The 22,968-nt window shown below is 38.1% G+C and overlaps 1 protein-coding gene across 7 annotated transcripts in view; it reads left to right on the top strand.

The window, feature by feature from the left end:
• Positions 1-2,734: 2,734 nt before the first annotated feature.
• The window catches only part of CNTLN (centlein), a 360,970-nt gene continuing 340,736 nt past the window's right edge, over positions 2,735-22,968 (top strand). For all 7 annotated transcript variants that reach the window (XM_066368220.1, XM_066368223.1, XM_066368224.1 and 4 more), the window contains exons 1-2: positions 2,735-3,213; positions 11,279-11,367. In XM_066368220.1, the coding sequence (XP_066224317.1) occupies positions 2,854-3,213; positions 11,279-11,367 (449 nt within the window). In that variant the 5' untranslated portion in view covers positions 2,735-2,853. The remainder of the gene's footprint in view (positions 3,214-11,278; positions 11,368-22,968) is intronic.

Genomic DNA, 22,968 nt, shown 5'->3' on the forward strand with positions numbered 1-22,968 from the left:
ATTTCTCCAAAGAAGATAACAAATGTACAACAAGTACATGGAAAGATGATCAATGTCATTAGTCATTAGAGAAACTTGAACCCAAACTACAATGAGATATCACTTCACACCCAATAGTATGACCATAAAGACAAAAGTTTTTTGTTTTTTTTGTTTTTTAAAGGAAACCAAGTATTGGTAAGGAGGCAGAGAGACTGGAATTTTATATATTATTGGTGGAAATGTAAAGTTGTGCTACACCGTGGAAAGCAACTTGGCATTTCTTCAATAAGTTAAACATAAAATTACCTTATGACCCAGCAGTTCCACTCCTAGGGATATATAAAAAATAATTGAAAATATGTGTTCAAAAAATAACCTATATGTGAATGTTCATAGTAGCTTTATCCACAATTGGTAGAAGGCAAAGTCAATATAAATGCTAGTCAATGGATGAATGTAAAAACAAATTGTGATATATCCATATAATGGAATACTATCCAGCTATAAAAAAGAATGAAGTATTGATACATACTACAACATGGATGAAACTTGAAACATGGTAAGTAAAAGAAGTTTGGAAACATTATGCTATGTATTGTATGGTTTCATTTATATGAAATAGAATAGTCTTAATTCATAGAGACAGAAAGCAGATAAGTGGTTATCTTGAGCTTGGAGAAATGAGGAGTGAAATGGGGAGTGATTATTTAATGGATATGGGTTTTGGTTTGGGGCGGTGGAAATGTTTTGAAACTAGTGGTAATGGTTGCCTAACATTGTGAATGTACTTAATGACACTGAATTATTCTTTATTTTCACCCACTTTAAAATAAATGGTAAATTTTATGTTATGTATATTTTACAATAAAAAGAAAGTTAAAAAGAGTATCTACCTAGTTATAGATTCAGGATATTATTCTTCTTTTGAATCAAATATATATATATTCATCCATTGTACATAAGAGTTTTCACTGCCGTTCAAAGAATCTTTTTATCATCAGATGAAATGATGCACTTTTGAGCAAATAACAAATAGCTATTAAAAATGTGCATTTGTATTGATTTTGTGCCAAACATGTGAATCTTAAACCCAGTGAAATCTTACATGCTAGCAGACCTAATGCTGTATTTCAAGTGACAGGTATGGAGTAAGGGTAGGGATCAAAGGCACAGGTTTTATTTTTTTATGTTTATATTTAAAGTTTGTGTTTTTAAATTTTTTATTGTATTTATTGGGGCGACATTGGTTAAAAATTATACAGTTTTCAGGTGCACATTTCTACAATATGTCATCTGTATACTGCATTGTGTTCCCCACTCCAAATCAAGTCTTCCTCCATCACTACCTACCACCGCTCTACCCACCCACCCCACCTCCTAAAGGCACAAATTGTAGAGTTAAATGGATTCCTATCCTACCTTTTCTAATGCCAGATATGGGACTTCAGGCAAGAAACCAAAATGTCTTGATTCTCACTAGCAAAATGGGAATAGGGATTTTAGTGTGATGTAAGAACTGAATAATTACATATATGAAAAGTGCTTAGCAATGGATTCAGCACACAGAAAATGTTCAAAATGTCAATGCCTTTTAAAACAGGCTTATATGTGCTTTTTCTAATGTAATCCTTTCATAAATGTTAAAGTATTCATTCACTTTTAGTGGGAAGGAAGCTCACTCATCTTGCCTTCAGTCTTCTAATTGGGAAGATGCCTTTTGAGTGCTGACTAGATTTTGCCACAGAGCCATAATTTTGATTCAACGAAGAGGTTATCAGTTCAGCTGTTACCGCCCTACTTCCATAGTCCTCTTCTCTCCACCCCAGCTCCCTAGTGTCTGGAGCCCTTTCTTCAGAAGAGAGCAGATCTAGCTTTGGGGGAACTATTACTAGCTCAACCTGCATCCCCTTACTGAATTTAACACAAGTAGAAAGTGTTATAATGACAAAGAGAACTGTATTGCCTATTCAACGAGTATAAAAGGAAGCTATAGCAGCAAGGACAAAAAAAAAGGGGTGGGGGTGGGGTGGGGGATAAAGGCTAAAGAAAGCTGGTCTTTTTTCTTCAACCACACTCCAAATTTATTTCAAATTGTTCCAAGGACCCAAACTGTCAGGCATTGTGGGTTACACTTGCTCTGATATTCAGCCAACGCCTAAAGAAGCTGACAAAAACTCAAAGGAAATCATGACTCTTGCAAAACAAAAGACAAAGGGTACATAAAGGTCATAATTCACACGGGAAACCTGCATGATAGTCCCAGCTCAGCACAAGGCTTTCTACATCTCCTTGACATCAGTCAGCTGGGTGTCAGCTGTACGTAAAGCAGTTGTGCTAAGAGGTGTGAAGAAAACACAGGTGGGGAACTTACTCCCTGATCCTCAAGGAGCGTACAACAGCGCTGGAGAGATTAGCTGTGGAACTAACACTGCAGAGCGGTCAATGAAACATGACAAACGAGCTGGCAGAGGCCTTGAAGGCGAGGGCGAGGATTTCCCAGTTAGAGATCATCTGGGGCGAGGGGCTTGTCAGGGAAGGCTTTACAGGGGAGATGTTAGCTAGACTGAAGTGTCGGGTAGGGTTTTAGATGGGTGGGAGGGTTTGGCGCCAGGGCCGAAGACTTGCAAGCTACCGCGCCGTGAGCCGCTGGGTGAGCCGGCTGAACCCTCCGGAATGGCGCGTGCGCAGTCCAACGCTCGCGCCGGGCGCGCGGCCCGCGGGAAGCCCCGCCAGGACCCGGGAGCGCGAGAGCCCGCGCGCCAAGGCGGGAAAAAGCTCGCGCATGCGTAGATCGGAGCTTCAAGCTCGCCAGGATGGGGAAGGGGAGGTGGAGTTTCCAAGAGGCAACTTGACCCGTTAGCAGCCGAGGCCATGACGGCGCGGTCGGCGCCTTCACCGCTCCCTCTGCCTGCTGCGCGACCTTCGGGGCCCCGGGCCTCAGGGGTTGGGCGGGCAGCTGTGGTACACACAGTGAGCAGCGAGGCCTCGGGGCTTGCCGGCGCGGCGCGGGAGGGCGTCGTGGACAAAAGCGACACATCCTGGCGGGGTGGAGAAGGGTCACGGGGTCGACGGGGGCCAAGGGGTGCAGCTCCGGCTCAGGCTCCCCTCCTCAGCGCGCCCGCGGGGTCCGAACGGCTAGAGGGCATCTCGGTAGAGGAGGCAGTGCTGACCCGGACGCAGCTGCTGGAGGAAGAGCTGAGCAGCCTAAAGGAGGAGCTGGCCCTGTGTCAGGTATCGAGGACTCCTGTCGCCGGCCTTTCCCCTCCGTAGCAGGGCGGGGGCCCGTGGGGAGGTGCGACTCTCTTCTGCCTTTGGCTGCTAGCCTTGCGGGATGGGACCTGCCCAACCCCGCCCCGCCCGGCGGTGCCCCGACCCGGCCCGGCCCGGCCCGACTCGCGGGCTCCCGCCCCTCTCTGGACACTGCCGGCCGGGCAGAGTTCGGCTCGGTTCACTGGGTTTGGTTTTCTTCATTTGGATGCCACCAGAACGAGAGTCGCACCCCCCCCCCCCCCCCCCCCAGCCCCCAAGCCCAAGTTCTCCGTCTTAACTGTAGTGGTTTTCGGTGCAGCAGGAGTGGATGCAGTCCGCGAATTGAAATGTTGAACAGGGAAGGTTGAACACTTATTAAAATAAAACCCAGCGATGAAGGAGCTTGTTTATAATATTCAGACCCACACCTGCCACCTGCCCTTGTAAGTCAAGTCAAACTTAAGTTGTAAACACAGACCGATAATTTTTAGGAAGTATTGGCCGGGAACACACAATAGATGATACTTGATACTTATTAACCCCATACTAATTCCATAGTCTTTGAGAAATTTTATTTTCATGTCACTTACTACATCAAGTGCGTTAACATTACTTGCCTGTGATTTGCAGCATTTGTGTGTACTAGAGATGGCTTGACTGTACTCAAGTTCAGAAAAATTTGATTTCCCTTTAGTTTTGCATCCTTACCACTCTGATTTCACCAGAACCTTTGGACAGGGTTGGGTAGTTAAATGTTACTGTCTTCAAGATAGAACCAATTAGGAACTGCAAAACACCAAGATATCTTTATGAGTAGTATCAGTTTAGATTAATAAAAATTTATGAAATTTATTGTCTCAGAGTTTGTTCTGTTGGGTTATTTTGCCCATTTTGTAGGTCATTGTTGAATCAAGGCTGTAAAAACAGGAACATCTTGTTGAAATTGAAGATGCTTTTGTTTAAACAAGGGGATACTTAAATTGGTGGCTGCTTCCTTTTAATTTTACCATTTTCTGTTCTTCAGTGGTTAAGGACCAATGAGGTAAATAGAAGATACTAATCAACTAAAGCACGTTGTCATCTGCACACCTCACCCTTGGGTAGTTTAAAAGATAAGAAACTATGTTAAAGGCCTTTGTCACTTCGACAGGTCCTAGGATACTATTTGCCCAGACCCCTCACTCTATTTCCCACAGTATATGCCCTTAGTGGCTAAGAAACTAAAGTACAAGTATTAACTTTTTATGACTGACTTAAGAAAATCAGTTTGTTGGGAACAGCCCAATGACTGTCTTCCCCCCAATCCATTCACTCTTCTATTCTTTACATGGTGTTGGCCTTTTTGACCTTCCAACATATATGGATTAGGAAGATGAATGAAGTATTCTAGGTAGATGTAAGACGAGAGATGATTATAATTAGCCTAGAACAATGGTACTTGAGATTTTTGTAATATTGGTACTGTTATGATCATAGGCATTCCAGTAAGGTGAGACAAGATTGGTAAGAGTCCCATACCATAAAACTTCAGTCAAACCATACCCCTGCTCTTGGGGAAACATGGGAAACAATAATGAACTCCATATTGTTCTGTAAAATAGTATTTAAGTAATTAAACATTCACTTTTACATCTTTTTGACTTGTTCTACAACTTATTCAGCTAGAAACCACACCACCCAAGAATACATAGTATTAGTCCTATATTTTCAAATCTTTCCAAAATTACAATCCAAAATAAGTTCATTTTACATCTCAACTTAGTAAGTATATACAATGTACACACATTTAATTTCAGAAGGAGTGTTTACTGTGTTATTAACTCAGATATTTTCTTTTAAATTCTGTTCTTTAAGAAAATGCAGCTCAGACCCACTAAATTAATTTCACAACCTAGTAATGGGTCAAATGTAGTTTGGGAAAAAGAACTCTTCTAGATACTCTCTGATTATAAGCAGTAGCTTCATTTAGGTTAATTGGTGTTTTCCCCCCATATTTAACTTACAGGAATTTAATTATATATACTTGGAGAAATAGGAAGGGTTGAGTGATTCTATATATTAATCCTCTCTGTGGGAATGACTCACAGTAAGCATGTAATAGAAAACAACCTCAGTTCTGTTTCTTTGAATATGAGCATCTTATCCTATGCTTTTTTCAAATAGCCCAGATTAGCAAGCAACATACACAATACTTAGTTGAAGAAAACGTGATTTATTACAATATGAGAGAAAGCTGTCTATATTGGATTTACTGAGGAGAGGACATTAGCTTCCAAATTAGCTATTTCCTAAGGAATGCTCAAGGATACTCCAAAGGGTAATTTTTAAGTCCATTACAATTATGCCTTATTTATTGAATTAGAACCTAACTTCACCATACTCTTAATTTCGGTTATATTTTCAAGAATATATTCTATTTGTGATGAAGGATGATGTCAGTATATGTATGAGCATATTTATCAACCCTTGTAGGATATCCAACAAGAAAAAGTATGTGTAATATACCCATGTATGTATATATAAGGTCTACCGGAAAGTTCTGTCCGTTTTTGGAATAAAACAAAATACAAATTTTTCTTACCGTCAATAAACTTTATTAAATAATATAATTGCCATTATTATTAATGATTTCTTGCCAGCGTGAGGGCAATTTGTATATCCCATTTTTGAAAAATGTTTTATCTTTTGATGTGAAAAATTGAACCAGTGCTTGTTTGATATCTTCTTCATTTTTGAATTTTTTGCTCTTCAAAAAATTTTGTAAGGACAAAGACAAGTGATAGTCGGAGAGTGCTAAGTCTGGGGAATATGGTGGATGTGACAGACATGCTTCTGTAGCATTTCTTCCTTGTTGAAGTTCGTAAAAATTACAGTGGCGTAAATGAACTTTATCAGTAGCCATGGGTACACTATCGCTTCACACATAAGACTAAAGTGAATCAACTGTGTTTTAGTTAATTTGCTACGTCAGTATGTATACATTAAGTGATAAAAATAGGCACACATGTGCCAAATAAACGTGCTTACGTGTCGAAACTTGTGATAGAAATGGACAGAACTTTCAGGTAGACCATATATATATATAGTAAAGCTTATTTCCTTTTTAAGTAGCAGTAAAAAGTATTACTAAAGTTAAACCAATTTCAGGTAAAAAATTATTTAGGGCATTTAAATGAAATACGTATTCGTTATGCCAACTTTAATGATGAAACTAACTTTTATGAAACATGTGATGTTGGAATTAAGAGTATAAGACCAGAGAACTCAGCCGATTATTTTTTTGTTAGACGTTAGGCTGTGTTGTAAACTTGTTTAGTAATTCACAAAGAAAAAAGATTGAGAACATATATAATTAGAATTCTAATCATTGTTAGTACAAATATTGATCAAGTTATGACCTATGCAACTTAGGACCATTTGACTTTACGACCACAATCGCTAGCCACGACTGCTCCGTGTCTGGCAGCGCAAGCGTTGCCCAACTGGGCATACGACAGTGCGGACCAGCTTCCGGCAGCACTACCATCTCCGCGTGCACCATTTCAACTGTTATCCCAGACTCGGTAGAGCACTTTGTGTTTTGTGTCTTGGATATTTTTTATCAAACCCCTCTCCAAGATGTCTACCAAGAGGAAATTGTTTTTGCAAATATTAAACCAATTGTACTGGTAATGCAGTGTTTTACTTAAACCTGACAAATGTAAAAATAGGAAACAAAATGGTGTAGGGATGATACAAATGGCATAAAATGAACAAAGAAAATTATGATATATAACAATAATCAAAATTATGATAAAATATGACTTAAAGATTTTTATAACGTCATTTCACAGTACTATATGTATAGCCTACTCAACTTACGACCAAATCATGTTACGACCTGTCTGTCGGAACCAATTGTGGTCATAAGTCGAGCGGAGCACTAGCTGTAACTGTATTTTAGTAGGTGAATATTTTCATGCAGTTTTTTTTTCTGAATAATAATATATTAAGTGGCTACCTATGCTATGCTTTGTAATTTAACTCTTTCCATTGTTTCCCCTGAGTTCTGATGTGCAGATTATTTATTTAAATTGTAGAAAATAGGTTTTATATGTTTATTGAATCCAGGTCAATTGAGGGCCTATTATGTTGCCAGATGCTAAACTAGGTGCTGGGAGAGTAGAAACGCAGTGCAACTACAACAAAAAAAATTGGGGTTTCTGTGTCTGTAAAGTGGATATTTATTTACATGCTGGCTGATAATGAAAGAGCTAATCTACTACTAAGATAATTTAGGCCCAAGTCCCCTAGCCTTTAGTCAACTCATGCATAGGTTGAATTTAATAAACTTTGTGAGAAGGAGTACGATTTTTAAATTTAAATTATTTGATTCTGTGTAGAAGTTCTGTAGAAAAAAATTAAGAATTTTTACGATTAATTTTTAAAGGTTTTTTTTAACTTTTTAAAAAGAACACATTTAAGTGTTTTTAGGAAGGGAAAATATAGAATATAAAGACAATGTTATTGATAATGGTTAGTTTCCTTGTTTTAATAATACCTGAAATAGTTTGAAAATTAGTTTTGTGTTTTAGGGGGCCTTCTTTTTATATATGAAAGGGGGTCTTTTTAGTAATTAGAGGTATAATCCACATTGAAGATGATTTACTTTTAAATAATTAACTCACAAAAATTAATGAGTAGACTAGCCTGACAATCCATTTATAGCATTTTATTGCTCATAAAAGAACTTTTTATTCTCAAATTTGGTATCACTTGTACATTTGAGTATTTTTAGATAACAAAGAAAATCTGAATACTGCTGCTGACCATAAATAAAAGAAAGAAATTAGTAAAGAAAATTTAAATTAAAGAAACTTGGAAATTATCAAGTTCTTCCTGAAATGACTTCTGGGTATAAATCGTAAACAATAGAGTATCTGGGAAGGCCTCTTCCTCTGGAGGAGGCTTTTTTCTCTGGCCTCTATGATAAAAACAGCTAAGGAGAATTTATTGTTGCTTCCCTTTGTTGGGGATTGAAGAGGAGATGTGAAATAACTGTTAACCATAACAACAACAAAAAGAAAAAGAAAAAAGTATAAATTAAGGTGGATTGTTTTCATTTGGTATTTATTGATTTCTTATGATGTCACTTTCATGCTAGAGCTAAGTCATACTTATTTTACTTATTTAAGGTGAAGTAACTCAGTTATTTTATAAATGTTGAAATCCTTTTTCTTACAGTTTTATTTATGTTAACCTTTCTTTCTTAGTATTTTAGGTAGAAAAGTTGAGATGAAAGTACATGTTCTTTGCTATTTTATTTAGAAGCAAGCTATAAGATAAAGATCACATTGGTTTTAAGAGATTTTGTAATTTCATCAGCATACCTCTAAAAAACAGATATTAAAAGCACATAATGCTGTATTAGTTTACTTTTTCCATATCTTCATTTCCTTTTGAGCAGGTTATGAAATGTTTGTATATGAAGTGGCAAAAGTAGGTTTACAGTTGTTCATATGAAAAATACTACAATAATTAATAAATAATACAAGAATAAACTGTTTCACATGTTCACAACTGTAAACGTACTTTTGTCCACCCCACTATTGACACTTCTTGTCTTTAACCCAAATGCTGAATTCTTACTTTTAAAGGGATAAAGTAAAGCATGGTGTATAAGAATTGTTGGTTAATACTCTCCAGTACTCAGTCTGTCAAAAGTTTTTAGTAAACAATCAAAATAAATAAAAGATTTGAGCATTAAATAATAAAACAAAATTTTACAGGTATAGGTAAATATATTTCTAATATTGGAGTAAAGAAGGCTTTTGAACGGGTACATAAAATCCACAAATTATAATGGAAAAGATGGATCAATTTGAAAATATGATGTTAATAACTTCCTTTTTCTCTCCAAATACTTTATTATAAAGCTAAATAAGCAATGGCATATTGTGAAAAATATTTGTAACACAATTGGTAGACACAAATCTAATTTTAAGATTTCCAACAATACTTCTTAAATTTTATTGGTAGAACATAATCACATAGCCCACAGGCAAGAGAGGTCAGTCTTTTAATGGACAGTAAAGAGCCAGAATGTTTTCTGTTACTAACAGGAAGGGGAGAACGGAAGATTGAGAGAGCTACAAATAGAGATATCTACTATGCAAGTAAACATGAACAAACAAACAACAAAATATAGTATTTTAAAATGTGCTATGGAAAAAAATTAAACAGGGCATGGGGATACCAGAGACTTATCAGTTTGGGTGGCTATAAATAGAGAAGTCTTCTTGAAGAGGTGACATTTAAGCAAAGACCAGAATGAATGAAGTGAGGGAATAATCTACATGAATATTTTGTGGATAGTACATGTACAAAGGCCCTGGTATAGGTGAGCAAGAAAGTGTGAACAAGGAAAAGAGTGAAAGAGGAGGTTGGGCAGGTATGTATGAGGCCAGATAAGGTGGGGTCTTAAAATCTTGGAAAAGAGTTTTGACCCTTTTTCTTTTTTTCTTTTCTTTTTTTTTTGTATTTTTCTGAAGCTGGAAATGGGGAGGCAGTCAGACTCCTGCATGCGCCCGACCGGGATCCACCCGGCACGCCCACCAGGGGGCGACGCTCTGCCCATCCGGGGCATCGTTCTGTCGCGACCAGAGCCACTCTAGCACCTGGGGCAGAGGCCAAGGAGCCATCCCCAGTACCCGGGCCATCTTTTGCTCCAATGGAGCCTTGGCAGTGGGAGGGGAAGAGAGAGACAGAGAGGAAGGAGAGGGGGAGGGGTGGAGAAGCAGATGGGTGCCTCTCCTGTGTGCCCTGGCCAGGAATCGAACCCGGGGCTTCCACACGCCAGGCCGACGCTCTACCATTGAGCCAATCGGCCAGGGCCTGATCCTTTTTCTAATAGGAACTCATTGGAGGATTTTGAGCTGTAAGGAGCCTAGGGCACCCATGTGGAGAGCTAGACAAGAGATGGACTTGACTTAGTTGTTGGTGATAGTGATGGGGGAATTGAAAAGTGGTTAGAGTTTAGATACATTTTATAGGTAAGGCCAGTAGGATTTATAGATGGCTTGGTTACGAAATGTGAGGAAAAGAGAGCAACCCACATTGACTCCTAAGTTTTAGGCCTTTGAACAAATGAGTAGATGGTGTTATTTTCCGAGACACAGGTACATGTTTCTGAAAGGGCAGGAAATCAAACATTTTATTTTTGGTAAGTTAAATTTGAGATACCTGTTAGACATTCAAATGAAATTATCACATAGGCATTTGGAGATTCAAGTGTGCATTTATGGGTAGAGGAGACAGCTAGAGAGAGAAATGTGGGAGACATCAGTGTAAAGTTGGTATGTCAGACCATGGGATTAAATGAGGTCACCTGGCAATGGTTCTCAATGCTATGTGCATGGAATTACCATCAGGAGCTTTTAAACAGTACTTGAACCTTACCTGAAACCAATTAAATAGACTCTAGCTCATCACTATTAAAAAAAAAAACAACTCCTCATAAGTGATCCTAACAGTCAACTGTGTTGATGACAACTGACCGAGGCCTTGTGGACTGAAACTGTTAATTGTTCATTTGGATTTGGCTATATAGAGACCCTTGAAAAATTATTTTAGCATAGTAGTAGGGATTTGATTTTAGCCTAGTAGTAGGGAGGGAAATCTGATTGGTGGAGGTTATAAAGTGAATGGGAGGTAAAGAAGTGGAGACAGTGATTATAAGCAGTTTTTCAACAGAATTTTGCTTAAAGAGAGCTAAAAAAGGAGCAATAGCTAGAGGGCAGTTTCCGTTTAGAGAAAAGTAATTTTGCTCTTCAGTATTTCAATGTTCACACACTAAAACGTGAAGGGTTCAAATAGTAAAAGTGAATATGGGTTATCAGTAATAACTTTTTATAATAGAAGACTTCCTGCTATATTTTTAAAGAATTTATAGTTATAGTAATAGTGATCAAGTAATTTTGTTTTTCCATTTTTTATTTAATGTAGTGTACTTTTTTTTTCTGTTATAGCTACAAAGCAATGCATTTAAAATGTCTTTTATTTCTTTAAGGCTGATAAAGAATTTGTATGGTCTTTGTGGAAACGTTTCCAGGTGACAAACCCAGATCTCACGCAAGCAGTCAGTTTGATTGTGGAAAGGTAAGCTCTCAAGTTATTTTTTTAAATCAGTATTTGATTTGTTGAATTACTTCTCTTCATTATTAAAAAATTTGGCACTAATCTCCTAAAGCAGTGATTTTCAGCCTTTTTCATCTCATGACACAAAACTATTAATAATTACTAAAATTCTATGGCACACCAAAATATTTTTTGCCAATCTGACAAAAATTAGGTATAATTTTGATTCATTCACACTGGATGGCTACTGTTGTGTTGGCTGTTGTCATTTTTTTTAATTTGACAATCTAAGAGAAAAGAGGTCAATGCCCTGACTAAATAATTAGGTATTGCATGTTTTAAAAATTCTGGTGGCACACTGGTTGAAAATTGCTGCCCTAAAGAGATGAATTTGGCCTGACCAGGAGGTGATGCAGTGGATAGAGCTGAGGACCCAGGTTTAGAACCTTAAGGTCACTCACTGGCTTGATCATGGGCTCACCAGCTTGAGTGCAGGGTCACCGACTTGAGCTTGGGATCATAGACATGATCCTGTGGTCACTTGCTTAAGCCCGAAGTCCCTGGCTTGAAGCACAAGGTCACTGGCTTGAGCCCAAGGTTGCTTGCTTAAGCAAGGGGTCACAGGCTTGGGTACAGCCCCCTCCCCCAGTGAAGGCACATATGAGAAAGCAATCAATGAACAACTAAGGTGTTGATGCTACTCATTTCTCCTTTCCTCTCTGTCTGTCTGTCTCTTTCTCTTACTCTTTCTTTCTCCCTCTTTCTTACTCAAAAAAATAAAAAAAAAGATATATTTGATTTCCAAATGAATGTAGAATATGATAAATTATTGGATTTATTTCAAGGGATGTCAATTGACCAAATAGTAAAGATAGATGAGCCATATCTCCTGCTCATATTCTGACATATTTGGGAAGTTTGCAGGTAAGAGGTAAAATTGAGACTTAGACACTGTGTGTGTGAGAGAGAGAGAGAGAGAGAGAGAGAAAGAGAGAGAGAGAGAGAGAGAAAGAGAGAGAGAGAGAGAGAGAGAGTGTGTGTGTGTGTGTGTGTGTGTGTGTGTGTTGAGTTACTAACAGCTCAACTCTAAAAATTGGAGAGGTTGGCCCTGACCAGTTGGCCCAGGGGTAGAGCATCGGCCTGGCATGTGGATGTCCTGGGTTCGATTTCTCGTCAGGGCACGAAGGAGAAGCTACCATTTCTTTTCCTTCCCTTCTCCCCCTCTTCCTCTCCTGCAGCCATAGCTTGATTGGTTTGAGTGCATTGGTCCTGGGCACTGAGAATGGCTCCATGGCCCTTCTGCCTCAGGTGCTAAAAATTAGCTTGGTTGTGAGCATGGCCCCAGATGGTCAGAGCATTGGCCCCAGATTGGGGTTGCCAGGTGGATCCCTGTCAAGGTACATGCTGTAGTCTGTCTTTGTATTTCCCCTTTTCTCACTTGGAAAAGAAGGAAAAAAAAATTGGAGAAGTCCCTGTTGTTAGGCTTCTTACTCTGAGATTACCCTTTTAGGCAACTTCCTAGACATGGCTCAGTTTTCCCCTAAGATAATTGTAGTGTTTACCTGAAGACTAGGATGACCTTGCCAGAGTAGTGTTCTGGAAGGGGTTGAGGGATTTCACTTATCACTCTGTATTATCCTGTGAGAGATGCCCAGTCATTTAACTATAGATTATTGGGCCTCTCTTTGGTCATTAGGAACATGGGAGTGATGCTAGGTACTCCTTATTAAACATTTGGATTACAGTAATAGTCCCTTGACACTTAGCACAGTAATGAAAACATTTGCTTTCCTATTAAGTGTATTTTATTATATTTCCTAAATGAGAAGCTAAGCATATGGATGCATTGTCCTTTTTCTTTATTGGAATCATGATTGTGTAACTTGAGCATCATTTTTTGATAACTTGAGTTGAATTCACCTTTGGAGACTCTTGCCCTGGGACCATTGAATTGCTGGAATTTGACTTTTTAAAATATGTGATCTAAACCTATGTTTAATTTTACTATCCTTGATTATTGTGAGCTCTTAAAGTAGTGTAATCAGTTTGTTCTCATGTTTTTGTATGTTTCATTTGTCAGTTTTTCCCTTTTGATAATCAAAATTAAGTCTTTTGATGAAGTACCCTTGTAACTTCCTCAATCACCCTTGAGATAAAATGTGATCACTCTGCTCACTTTGTTGTTTAGCAAAATAAGCCTTCTAGAAGATATATTCTTGGGACTTCAGTTTTCATTTCTGGGATTCTTTTTCTTTCTCTTTTTTAATTTGTATAAATTTTTTAACATTGCTAATTTATTATACTTTTAAACATTCTTTTTTAAAAAATGATTTTATTTATTCATGTTTTTAGAGAGAGGAGGTTGGGGAGGAGCATGAAACATTAACTCGTAGTTGCTTCCCATATGTTCCCTGACCTGGCAAGCCCAGGATTTCAACTGGTGACCTCACCATTCTAGGTTGACGCTTTATCCACTGCACCACCACATGTCAGGCTGCTTTTAAACTTCCTAAAGCTGTCTTCTTTTCACTTTACTCTTTGTTGTGACAGAGAAAATATTAAAATACTGTTATGTCATTGTTCTCATCCTTTAAGATTTCTGTTTTTCATATTCTATAATGTATGTAACATTTATATGAAAGTATATACATATATAATTTGTTTATAATGTACATGTATTGGGAGTGGGTACTCAAAAGCTTTTTGCTGGTAAGATATGTAATGGAAAAGTTTGGAATTACTGCTTTTTCAGTAATCGCAAAATTTATAGTAATGATTCCCTAATGTGAACAAGATATAGTCAGAGAATTTACCTAAATGAAGATCTCTGAAACTTTCCCTTAATCTTCTGAATCTCAAAAGATGAGGTCTAGGAGTCTTTAAAATAAGCTTTCCATGTAATTATATTATTGTAGTTCATAGATCACACTATGAGATTCTGGAATTTGAGTTGACTTTTTTTTTTTTTTTTTTTTTTTTGTTTGTTTGTTTGTTTTTTTTGAAGCTGGAAACAGGGAGAGACAGTCAGACAGACTCCCGCATGCGCCCGACCGGGATCCACCCGGCACGCCCACCAGGGGCTACGCTCTTCCCACCAGGGGGCAATGCTTTGCCCATCCTGGGCGTCGCCATGTTGCGACCAGAGCCACTCTAGCGCCTGAGGCAGAGGCCACAAAGCCATCCCCAGCGCCCTGGCCATCTTTGCTCCAATGGAGCCTTGGCTGCGGGAGGGGAAGAGAGAGACAGAAAGGAAAGCGCGGCGGAGGGGTGGAGAAGCAAATGGGCGCTTCTCCTGTGTGCCCTGGCCGGGAATCGAACCCGGATCCTCCGCACGCTAGGCCGATGCTCTACCGCTGAGCCAACCGGCCAGGGCTTGAGTTGACTTTTGAAATTGAAAACTTGTAAATAGCTTTTATACTTTCATAATTATATAAATATTTATTTTCTAAAGAACCATGTAGTACGTTTGGACCTGTTGAGAAAATGTTTTGTCATTAAATCTGTATCTGTCAAAAAAGAATATTCTCAATATCAAATACACTATCTTTTTGTATTGTCCATTAATTACTCAAATTATGCTATAGTTAAATCTGTATAATATTTGTGTTTTGGTCTTCCTGGAAAACATTTTTTACTCATGGAATTTTTAATTTCCCTTCTTTTCTGTTTTTTCTTTTTTATCATAAAGAATGTCTGTGTTCAGAAATTTATATAATGGCTGAAGACATTCTTTCCTATGCCCTCTGGCTTATGCATTTCAACCAATTTCTTTCTTTCTTTCTTTCTTTCTTTCTTTCTTTCTTTCTTTCTTTCTTTCTTTCTTTCTTTCTTTCTCTCTCTCTCTCTCTCTCTTTCTTTCTTTCTTTCTTTCTTTCTTTCAGGGAGAAAGTGAGCTGGAGGGACAGACAGGGACAACAGCCAAGAAGGGAGAGAAATGAGGAGCATCAACTCATACTACATTATCTTGGTTGTTCATTAATTGCTTTCTCATACGTGCCTTGACCGGGGGCTGCATCCAACCCAGTGACTCCTGGCTCAAACCAGCAATCATGGGGTCATATATATGATCCCATGCTCAAGCTGGCTACCCTGGGCTCAAGCTGGTGACTCTGCACTCAAGCCAGATGAGCCCGTACTCAAGCTGGTAACCTCAGGGTTTCAAACCTGGGTCCTTAGCATCCCACGCTGATGCTCTATCCACTGTACCACTGCCTGGTCAGGGCTGAACCAGTTGCTTTTTAAACCTACTGATAACTTGTCATCAGGGAAGTGGTTGTTTTGAAAGTAGTCTTCAGCCATTTGCTGTAGGAAAATGCTATAGTTGGCTCTTCTGAAGGTGAATGAATGGAAATCCCAGCTTTCTAGTAAATGGTTCCTTAATTAGTCATCGTGATTCCTGGGGCTTCTGCTCTCTGTATTTACTAATTGGGTACTTAGAACCTCTCTAAGTCTCTTCTAGGATAAATAGCTTGTTTTTCCACTATGGATACTATTTAGGTTTTGGATCAGGGGTCCCCAAACTTTTTACACAGGGGGCCAGTTCACCGTCCCTCAGACCGTTGGAGGGCCGGACTATAAAAAAACTATGAACCCTATGCACACTGCACATATCTTATTTTAAAGTAAAAAAACAAAACAGGAAGTAATACAATATTTAAAAATAACAAACAAGTAAATTTAAATCAACAAACTGACCAGTATTTCAATGGGAACTATGCTCTTCTCACTGACCACCTATGAAAGAGGTGCCCCTTCCAGAAGTGCAGCGGGGGCCAGATAAATGGCCTCAGGGGGCTGCATGTGGCCCGCGGGCCGTAGTTTGGGGACCCCTGTTTTGGATTATGATTTTCCTTCTCTGGGTTTGTCTCTGAACCCATTCTTTTGTTTTGCAAATATTTGTTAAATTTAAAGTCCATTTTGGACCTCTTTTCTTGTTTAACATGCTCATAGGAATTTATTTAAGGCATTGTGATTGTGGATGACATTGCTATGTTGTCAGTTCATCCTCTTCAAGAAGAGATGTAATACTTTTGGTGTTAAAATGTGTTCCGTTATTTTGAAATATCATGTTTATATTTAGTAAGTGTCTTCTTATTGTACATTAAGGTTATTTATTTTTTAATTGTGGCCCTGACTGGTTGGCTCAGGGGTAGAGCATTGGACCAGTGTGTGGATATCTCGGGTTCAATTCCTGGTCAGGGCACACAGGAGAAACAACCATCTACTTTTCTACCACTCCTGCTCTTCTTTTTTTCTCTCTCTCTCTTCTCCTCCCGCAGCCAGGGCTTGGTTGGAGCAAGTTGGGCCCTGGCTCTAAGGATGGCTCCATGGCCTTGCCTTAGCTGCTAAAATAGCTCAGTTGCTGAGCAATGGAGCAATGGCCCCAGATGGGCAGAGCATTGCCCTCTAGGGGGCTTGCCTGTTGGATCCTAGTCAGGGCACATATGGGAGTCTGCCTCTCTGCCTCCCCACTTCTCACTTAAGAAAAAGAAATTGTATAGTGATCTTGTAACAAACAACCTTGTGGGCAAAGCTTTTCCTACATCATTGGTTTCAACACTGGTGCTACTGACACAGAGGATAAAGGCTGGGATTGCTAAACACACTGACATGAATACAATAATCCTCCTCAATTAACGAATTATATTGGCTCTAGCCAGTTGGCTCAGTGGTAGAGTGTCAGCCCAGTGTATGTATGTCCTTGGTTTGATTTCTGGTCAGGGCAAACAGGAGAAGTGCCTATCTGCTTCTCCAGCCCCTCCTCCCCTTTTCTCGCTCTTTCCCTCCTGCAGCCATTTCTCAATTGGAGTGAGTTGGCCCCGGACGCTGAGGATGGCTCCATGGCCTTGCCTCAGCCACTAAAATAACTCAGTTGATGAGCAAAAGAGCAACACCCCAGATAGGCAGAGTGCCACCCCCTAGTAGGCTTGCCCAGTGGATCCTGATAGGGGCACATGCAGGAGTTTGTCTCCCTCCCCTCCTCTCATTGAATTAAAAAAAGAAAATAAAAAAGAATTAGACTGTTCCAAATGCCATTAGTACCCTTTTGGAAAAATGCCAGCCTTTTGGTGAAATGTTTTTCTATGTATATTTGTGTGTGTGTATTTTACTTTTTATTATGGAAAATATTAATTAGTTGCAAAGGCAGAGAGAATACATTAATGATCTCCAGTGTTTGCTCACCACCCAACTTGAACAACTACCAAAGCATGACCAATCTCATTTCATCTATAAACTTCTTTTCCCTTATGCTCCTCTTCTCTACCACCAATGGATTATTTGAAGCAAATTTCAGACATTATGTTATTTTACCCAGTTACGTTAGTATTTACAGTCAGTTATTGTTATTCACAGCAGTTATTTGTGAACAATGAAATAGCAAACACTGAACCATTGCTCCTACGGTAAATAAAATTTTAGGTTCCTGTGAGTCTCTGGTCCCAACATTATTGTCAACTGATTAACATTTAACCTTATTTTATGTGTGTTTCTATGTAAAGATATCTTATGTAATTTAACATATATTGTTGATTCATTTCTATTGAACTTATGACCAAAGTGTTATAACTCATGCCTGAACAAAAGCCTCTTGCACTTAAGAACATGAGAAAGCTCTTCAACATTAGCCTGGTTTAGGAAGTACCTTCTATTCGTAGTTTGGTGTTTTTATTATGAAAGGTTGTTGGATTCTGTTAATTGTATTTTCTATGTCTATTGAGATGATCTTGAGGTTTTTGTTTTTTCGTCTATTGATATGATATGTCACATTAACTGATGTTTTAGATGTTAAACCAACCTTGAGTTCCTGGGATAAATCCCACTTGGCTATGATATATAATTCTTTTTAATATGTTCCTGGATTTGTTCTGTTAGTATTTTGTTGAGGATTTTTTACTCTATTTATAAGAGGAATTAGTCTGTAGTTTGTTTTGTTTTCCTTGTGATGCCTTGGTCTGTTTTTTATTTTCTCAGACAGGATTTATATTGGCTTTATTAAATGGGTTAGGAAGTATTCCCTTTCCTTCTATATTTTGGAAGAGGAAGAGTGTTTGAAGTATTGGTATTAATTTTTAATTATTTGGTAGAATTCAGTGGTGAACCCATTCAGACCTGTGCTTTCTTTGTATTTTTTTAAATTACTAATTGAAATCACTTGTTGATACAGGTGCTCTTATTTTCTCTTGAGTCAGTTGTGTCTTTGAATTTGTCCTTTTCTTCTAAGGGTCCTTAATTTGCTGGTGGACAATTTTTCATATATTTCTTTCTAATTACTTTTGCTTTTATTAAGTTGTTAATAATATACACTTTTGAATTCTAATTCTGGTATTATGAGGCTTGTCTCTTTTTACCATGGTCAATTGAGCTAAAAGGTTTGCCAGTTTTTGATCTATTCAAAGAACCAACTTTTAGTTTCATTAATTTTTTCTCTTATTTTTCTGTCCTTTATTTCATCAATTATTTCTCCAGTCTTTATAATTCTTTCCTTCTGCTTGGTTTAGGCTTAATTTGCTCCAATTTTTTCTGTGTGTTATAGAATATTAGGTTATTGACTTCAGATTTTTCTTCTTCCTTAATATGATATTTTTAGCTATAAATTTTTCTCTGAGCACTGCTTTAGTTGTATCCCATACATTTTAATATTTTGTGTCTTTATTTACCCTCATCTCAAGGTAATTTCTGACTTTTCTTTTTGATTTACTCTTTGACTCATTGTTTATTTAGGAAGATGTTGTTTAATATTAGTGTGTTTCCCCAATTTTTTTTCATTTGATTTCCAATTTTATTCCATTTTGTTCAGACAACGTCCTTTGTATTATTTCTATCTTTTCTATTATTGAGGTTTCTTTTTTTAAATAGTCTAGCATATGGTCTACCCTGGCAATGTTATATGTGCACTTGGGTCATATATGTATTCTGTTGTTTTGGGGTAGAGTATTCTTATGATGTCTCTTCTGATTTGTTTCTAGTGTTGTTCAGCTCTTCTATTTCCTTGTTGATCTTCTAACTATTCTATTCATTATTGAAAGTGGGTATATTAGTCAGGATTCTACAGAGAAACAGATCTGAAAGGATATGTGTGAGCCTATATAAAAAGAGACTTATTTTAAAGACTTTCCTTACTTGACTATGGAGACTGGTAAGTTTATGTATGTAATGTGGGCTGGCGCATTTGAGACCCAAGAGAGCTGATAATGCAGATGAAGTCTGAAGAAAAATCTCTTGTTTGGGGAGGCTGATTTTTTGTTCTATTTAGGCCTTCAACTCACTGGATGAGACCCACTTACATTATGGAGGGCATTCTCTTTACTCAGAATTTACCAGTTTAAATGTTAATCATATCAAAAACACCCTTCAAGTTTGCACATGAAATTATCACTGTGGGCTCTTGAAGCCTGTAACTACTGTAATTAAATTGTCCATTTCTCTTCATTTGTCATTTTTGCTTCATGTATTTTGGTTCTTTGTTTATGAAGTACACACATATATGTTTGTAATTGTTATATCTTCCTGATAAATTGACTCTATTATTATTATTATATGTCTTTTTACATGCTTTACTTTCAATGTATTTGAGTCTTTGAATCTAAAGTATGTCTTATTTAGACAGCATATTTTTAGACTATGTTTTTATTATCGAATCAATTCATCTCTGCTTTTTGATTATATTATTTAATCTTAATAGATGTTATTGATATGGTTGAATTTATCTCTGCCACTTCAGTTTTTGTCTTCTATATGTGTTGTCATTTTTTTGTTGCTTCTCCTCTACTACTTTCTTTTGCATACACTGAATATTTTCCGTTGTAGAATTTTAATTTATTTATTCACTTTTTTGTGTGTGGCTGCTCTAGGGCAGTGGTCCCCAACCTTTTTTGGGTTTAATGTCAGAAAATATTTTCACGGACCAGCCTTTAGGGTGGGACTGATAAATGCACAAAATAAAATTATGTGACCAGCATAAAAACTGTGGTATTTTAAAATATAATTGTCGAACTTATGAGACAAGCATCAAGAGTGAATCTTAGACGGATGTAACAGAGGGAATCTGGTCATTTTTAAAAAATAAACCCATTCAGACTTAAATATAAATAAAATGGAAATAATGTAAATTATTTATTCTTTCTCTGCGGACCGGTACCAAATGGCCCACGGACTGGTATGTCTGCAGCCCGGGGGTTGGGGACCACTGCTCTAGGGTATTTTAATAAAATCAGCCTCACATTTTTCTAAGCTTAATTCTAGTGATACATAGAAACATTACTGAAGTATAGCTATATTTCCTTTTATCCCTTTTTGTGGTATTGTTGTTATACACATTAAATCTATTAATTTTGCAAGTACAACAATGAATTTTTATAATTACTGCCTTATGATATATTGTCATTTCCTTAGCCCAGTAAAACTTTGCTACCATCCAACTCATTTGTGCTGTTATTTGCAATTATGTTATACATGTTATATTTGTCATATGTATCATATTAAGCCTATCAATATCTTATGTACATATTATTTTAAGCAGTTACTTTTCAAATTGGTTAAGAGAAGAACATAGAAAAACATGCTTTTAAGTTGTACTGTGTTATAATTACATAATTAACAGTGCCCATTGCCTTTCCATGTGAATTCAAATTATTATCTGTGGCCACTTGGTACTTCTTATGATTTCTATCTCTTTTCTGGTCTCTGTTGCAACATTGTCATCATACATTTCTGTACTTTTTAAACAATAGTTTCCTTTAGTTTTGTTAACATTGATAATAGTTATTTTGACTCAATAAAACATCTTCTGCACACTGTATTGTGCACCCATCACCCCAAGAAAAGTCTTTTTCTGTCCCCATTTCTCCCCTCCCCTTGCCCATCTCCACCTACCCCCACTACCCTTTCCCTCTGGATATCACCACAGTGTTGTCTTTGTTTATGTGTTGTGTAAATATATATATTTTTTGTTAATTCTTTCACCTTCTTTCATCTGTTTCCCCAACCTAACTCCTTGTGACAGCTGTCAGTCATCTGTTCCATGTATCCTTGCCTCTGTTTCTATTTTGTCACTTTCTTTTGTTCATTAGATTGCACATATAAGTGAGATCATATGGCATTTGTCTTGCTCTGACTGGTTTATTTCACTTAGCATAATAATCTCCAGGTTCATTCATGCTGTCGCAAAAGGTAAGATTTCCTTCTTTTTTTTCTTTTATGGCAGAGTAGTATTCCATTGTGTAAATGTACCACAGCTCAACATTTGGGTGTTAGGTTATGTTACGGATTTAGATCTTCTGTTTAAGCTGCTTTTCTTTGATACCACTCCCATCAGGTAAGAGGTGGTGCTTCCTTTTTACTTCCAGGAGAGATTAGAAGTTTAGGTTCTTTTCTTGGTGTCTGGTGGCACCTGAGGACTAGGTAAGCTTTTCTCATTACTGCAGGATAGATATAGGAGTTATCACTCTCTTATTAGGCTTCCATTGATACACCATGCTGGTGGGAACAAGAGTGCCTCCTCTTGTGACCTCCACTGACAACATGGAGAGAGGGGAAACTCATTACTGCTGGGCAGTGGTGAAAGAAAGTTCTGACTTTCCACTAGTCACCTTTAACATTGTCCCAGTGGGTAAGGGAGGTGGGGAGCATTATTATAGCCTTGCATGAATTGAAGTCAGGGTCCCCACTCGACTTTTCCCAGTATGGGTGGTAATGTGTCCGCATTTTTTCCCCCCTGTGGTGTTAGGCTGAGAAAGAATGGCTACTGCCTAACAAGTTCTTTTTCTTTTTTTTCCTGAGACAAAGAGACAAAGAGAGGGACAGATAGGAACAGACAGGAAGGGAGAGAGATGAGAAACATCAATTCTTTGTTGCGACACCTTAGTTGTTCATTGATTGCTTTCTCATATGTGCCTTGAGCAGGGGGCTATGCAGCAGAGCAAGTGACTCCCTTGCTCAAGCCAGTGACCTTGGGATGAAGTCAGCGACCTTGGGCTTCAAGCCAGTGGCTATAGGGTCATATCTATGATCCCACGCTCAAGCCAGTGACCCGTGCTCAAGCTGGTGAGCCCGTGCTTAAGCTGGATGATCCACTCAAACCGGTGACCTCAGGGTTTGAACCATCCGATGCTCTATCCACTGTGCCACCACCTGATCAGGCTAACAGGGTGTTTTTGTTCGTTTTGTGGTTTGTTTTTTTTTTTTTTTTTTTTTGGTAGGATGCCCCTTTCCTGATCATTCTTCTAGAAAGTAGGCTTTTCCTGGTACTTTTTCTTATTGCACTTATTGGCATTTCTAAGTTGTTGACATTTCTGCTTTAAGTCTGGGACATGTGAGGCAAAAAGAAAACTCAGGGAACTCATTACTGTTATTCCTTGGGTTCCAAGATTCCTAGCCAGTCTGCTTTTTCTTCTCTACCTTCAGAGATTTCTTGTGTTTGTTTTATGCCCATGGCTTTTATTTATTTATTTTTAATTTTTTTTTACAGAGACAGAGAGTCAGAGAGAGGGATAGACAGGGACAGACAGACAGAAACAGAGAGATGAGAAGCATCAATCATTACTTTTTCGTTGCGCGTTGCAACACCTTAGTTTTTCATTGATTGCTATCTCATATATGCCTTGACCCCGGACCTTCAGCAGA

Source organism: Saccopteryx leptura, chromosome 2 (assembly GCF_036850995.1).
Source record: "Saccopteryx leptura isolate mSacLep1 chromosome 2, mSacLep1_pri_phased_curated, whole genome shotgun sequence".
Taxonomy (NCBI): domain Eukaryota; kingdom Metazoa; phylum Chordata; class Mammalia; order Chiroptera; family Emballonuridae; genus Saccopteryx; species Saccopteryx leptura.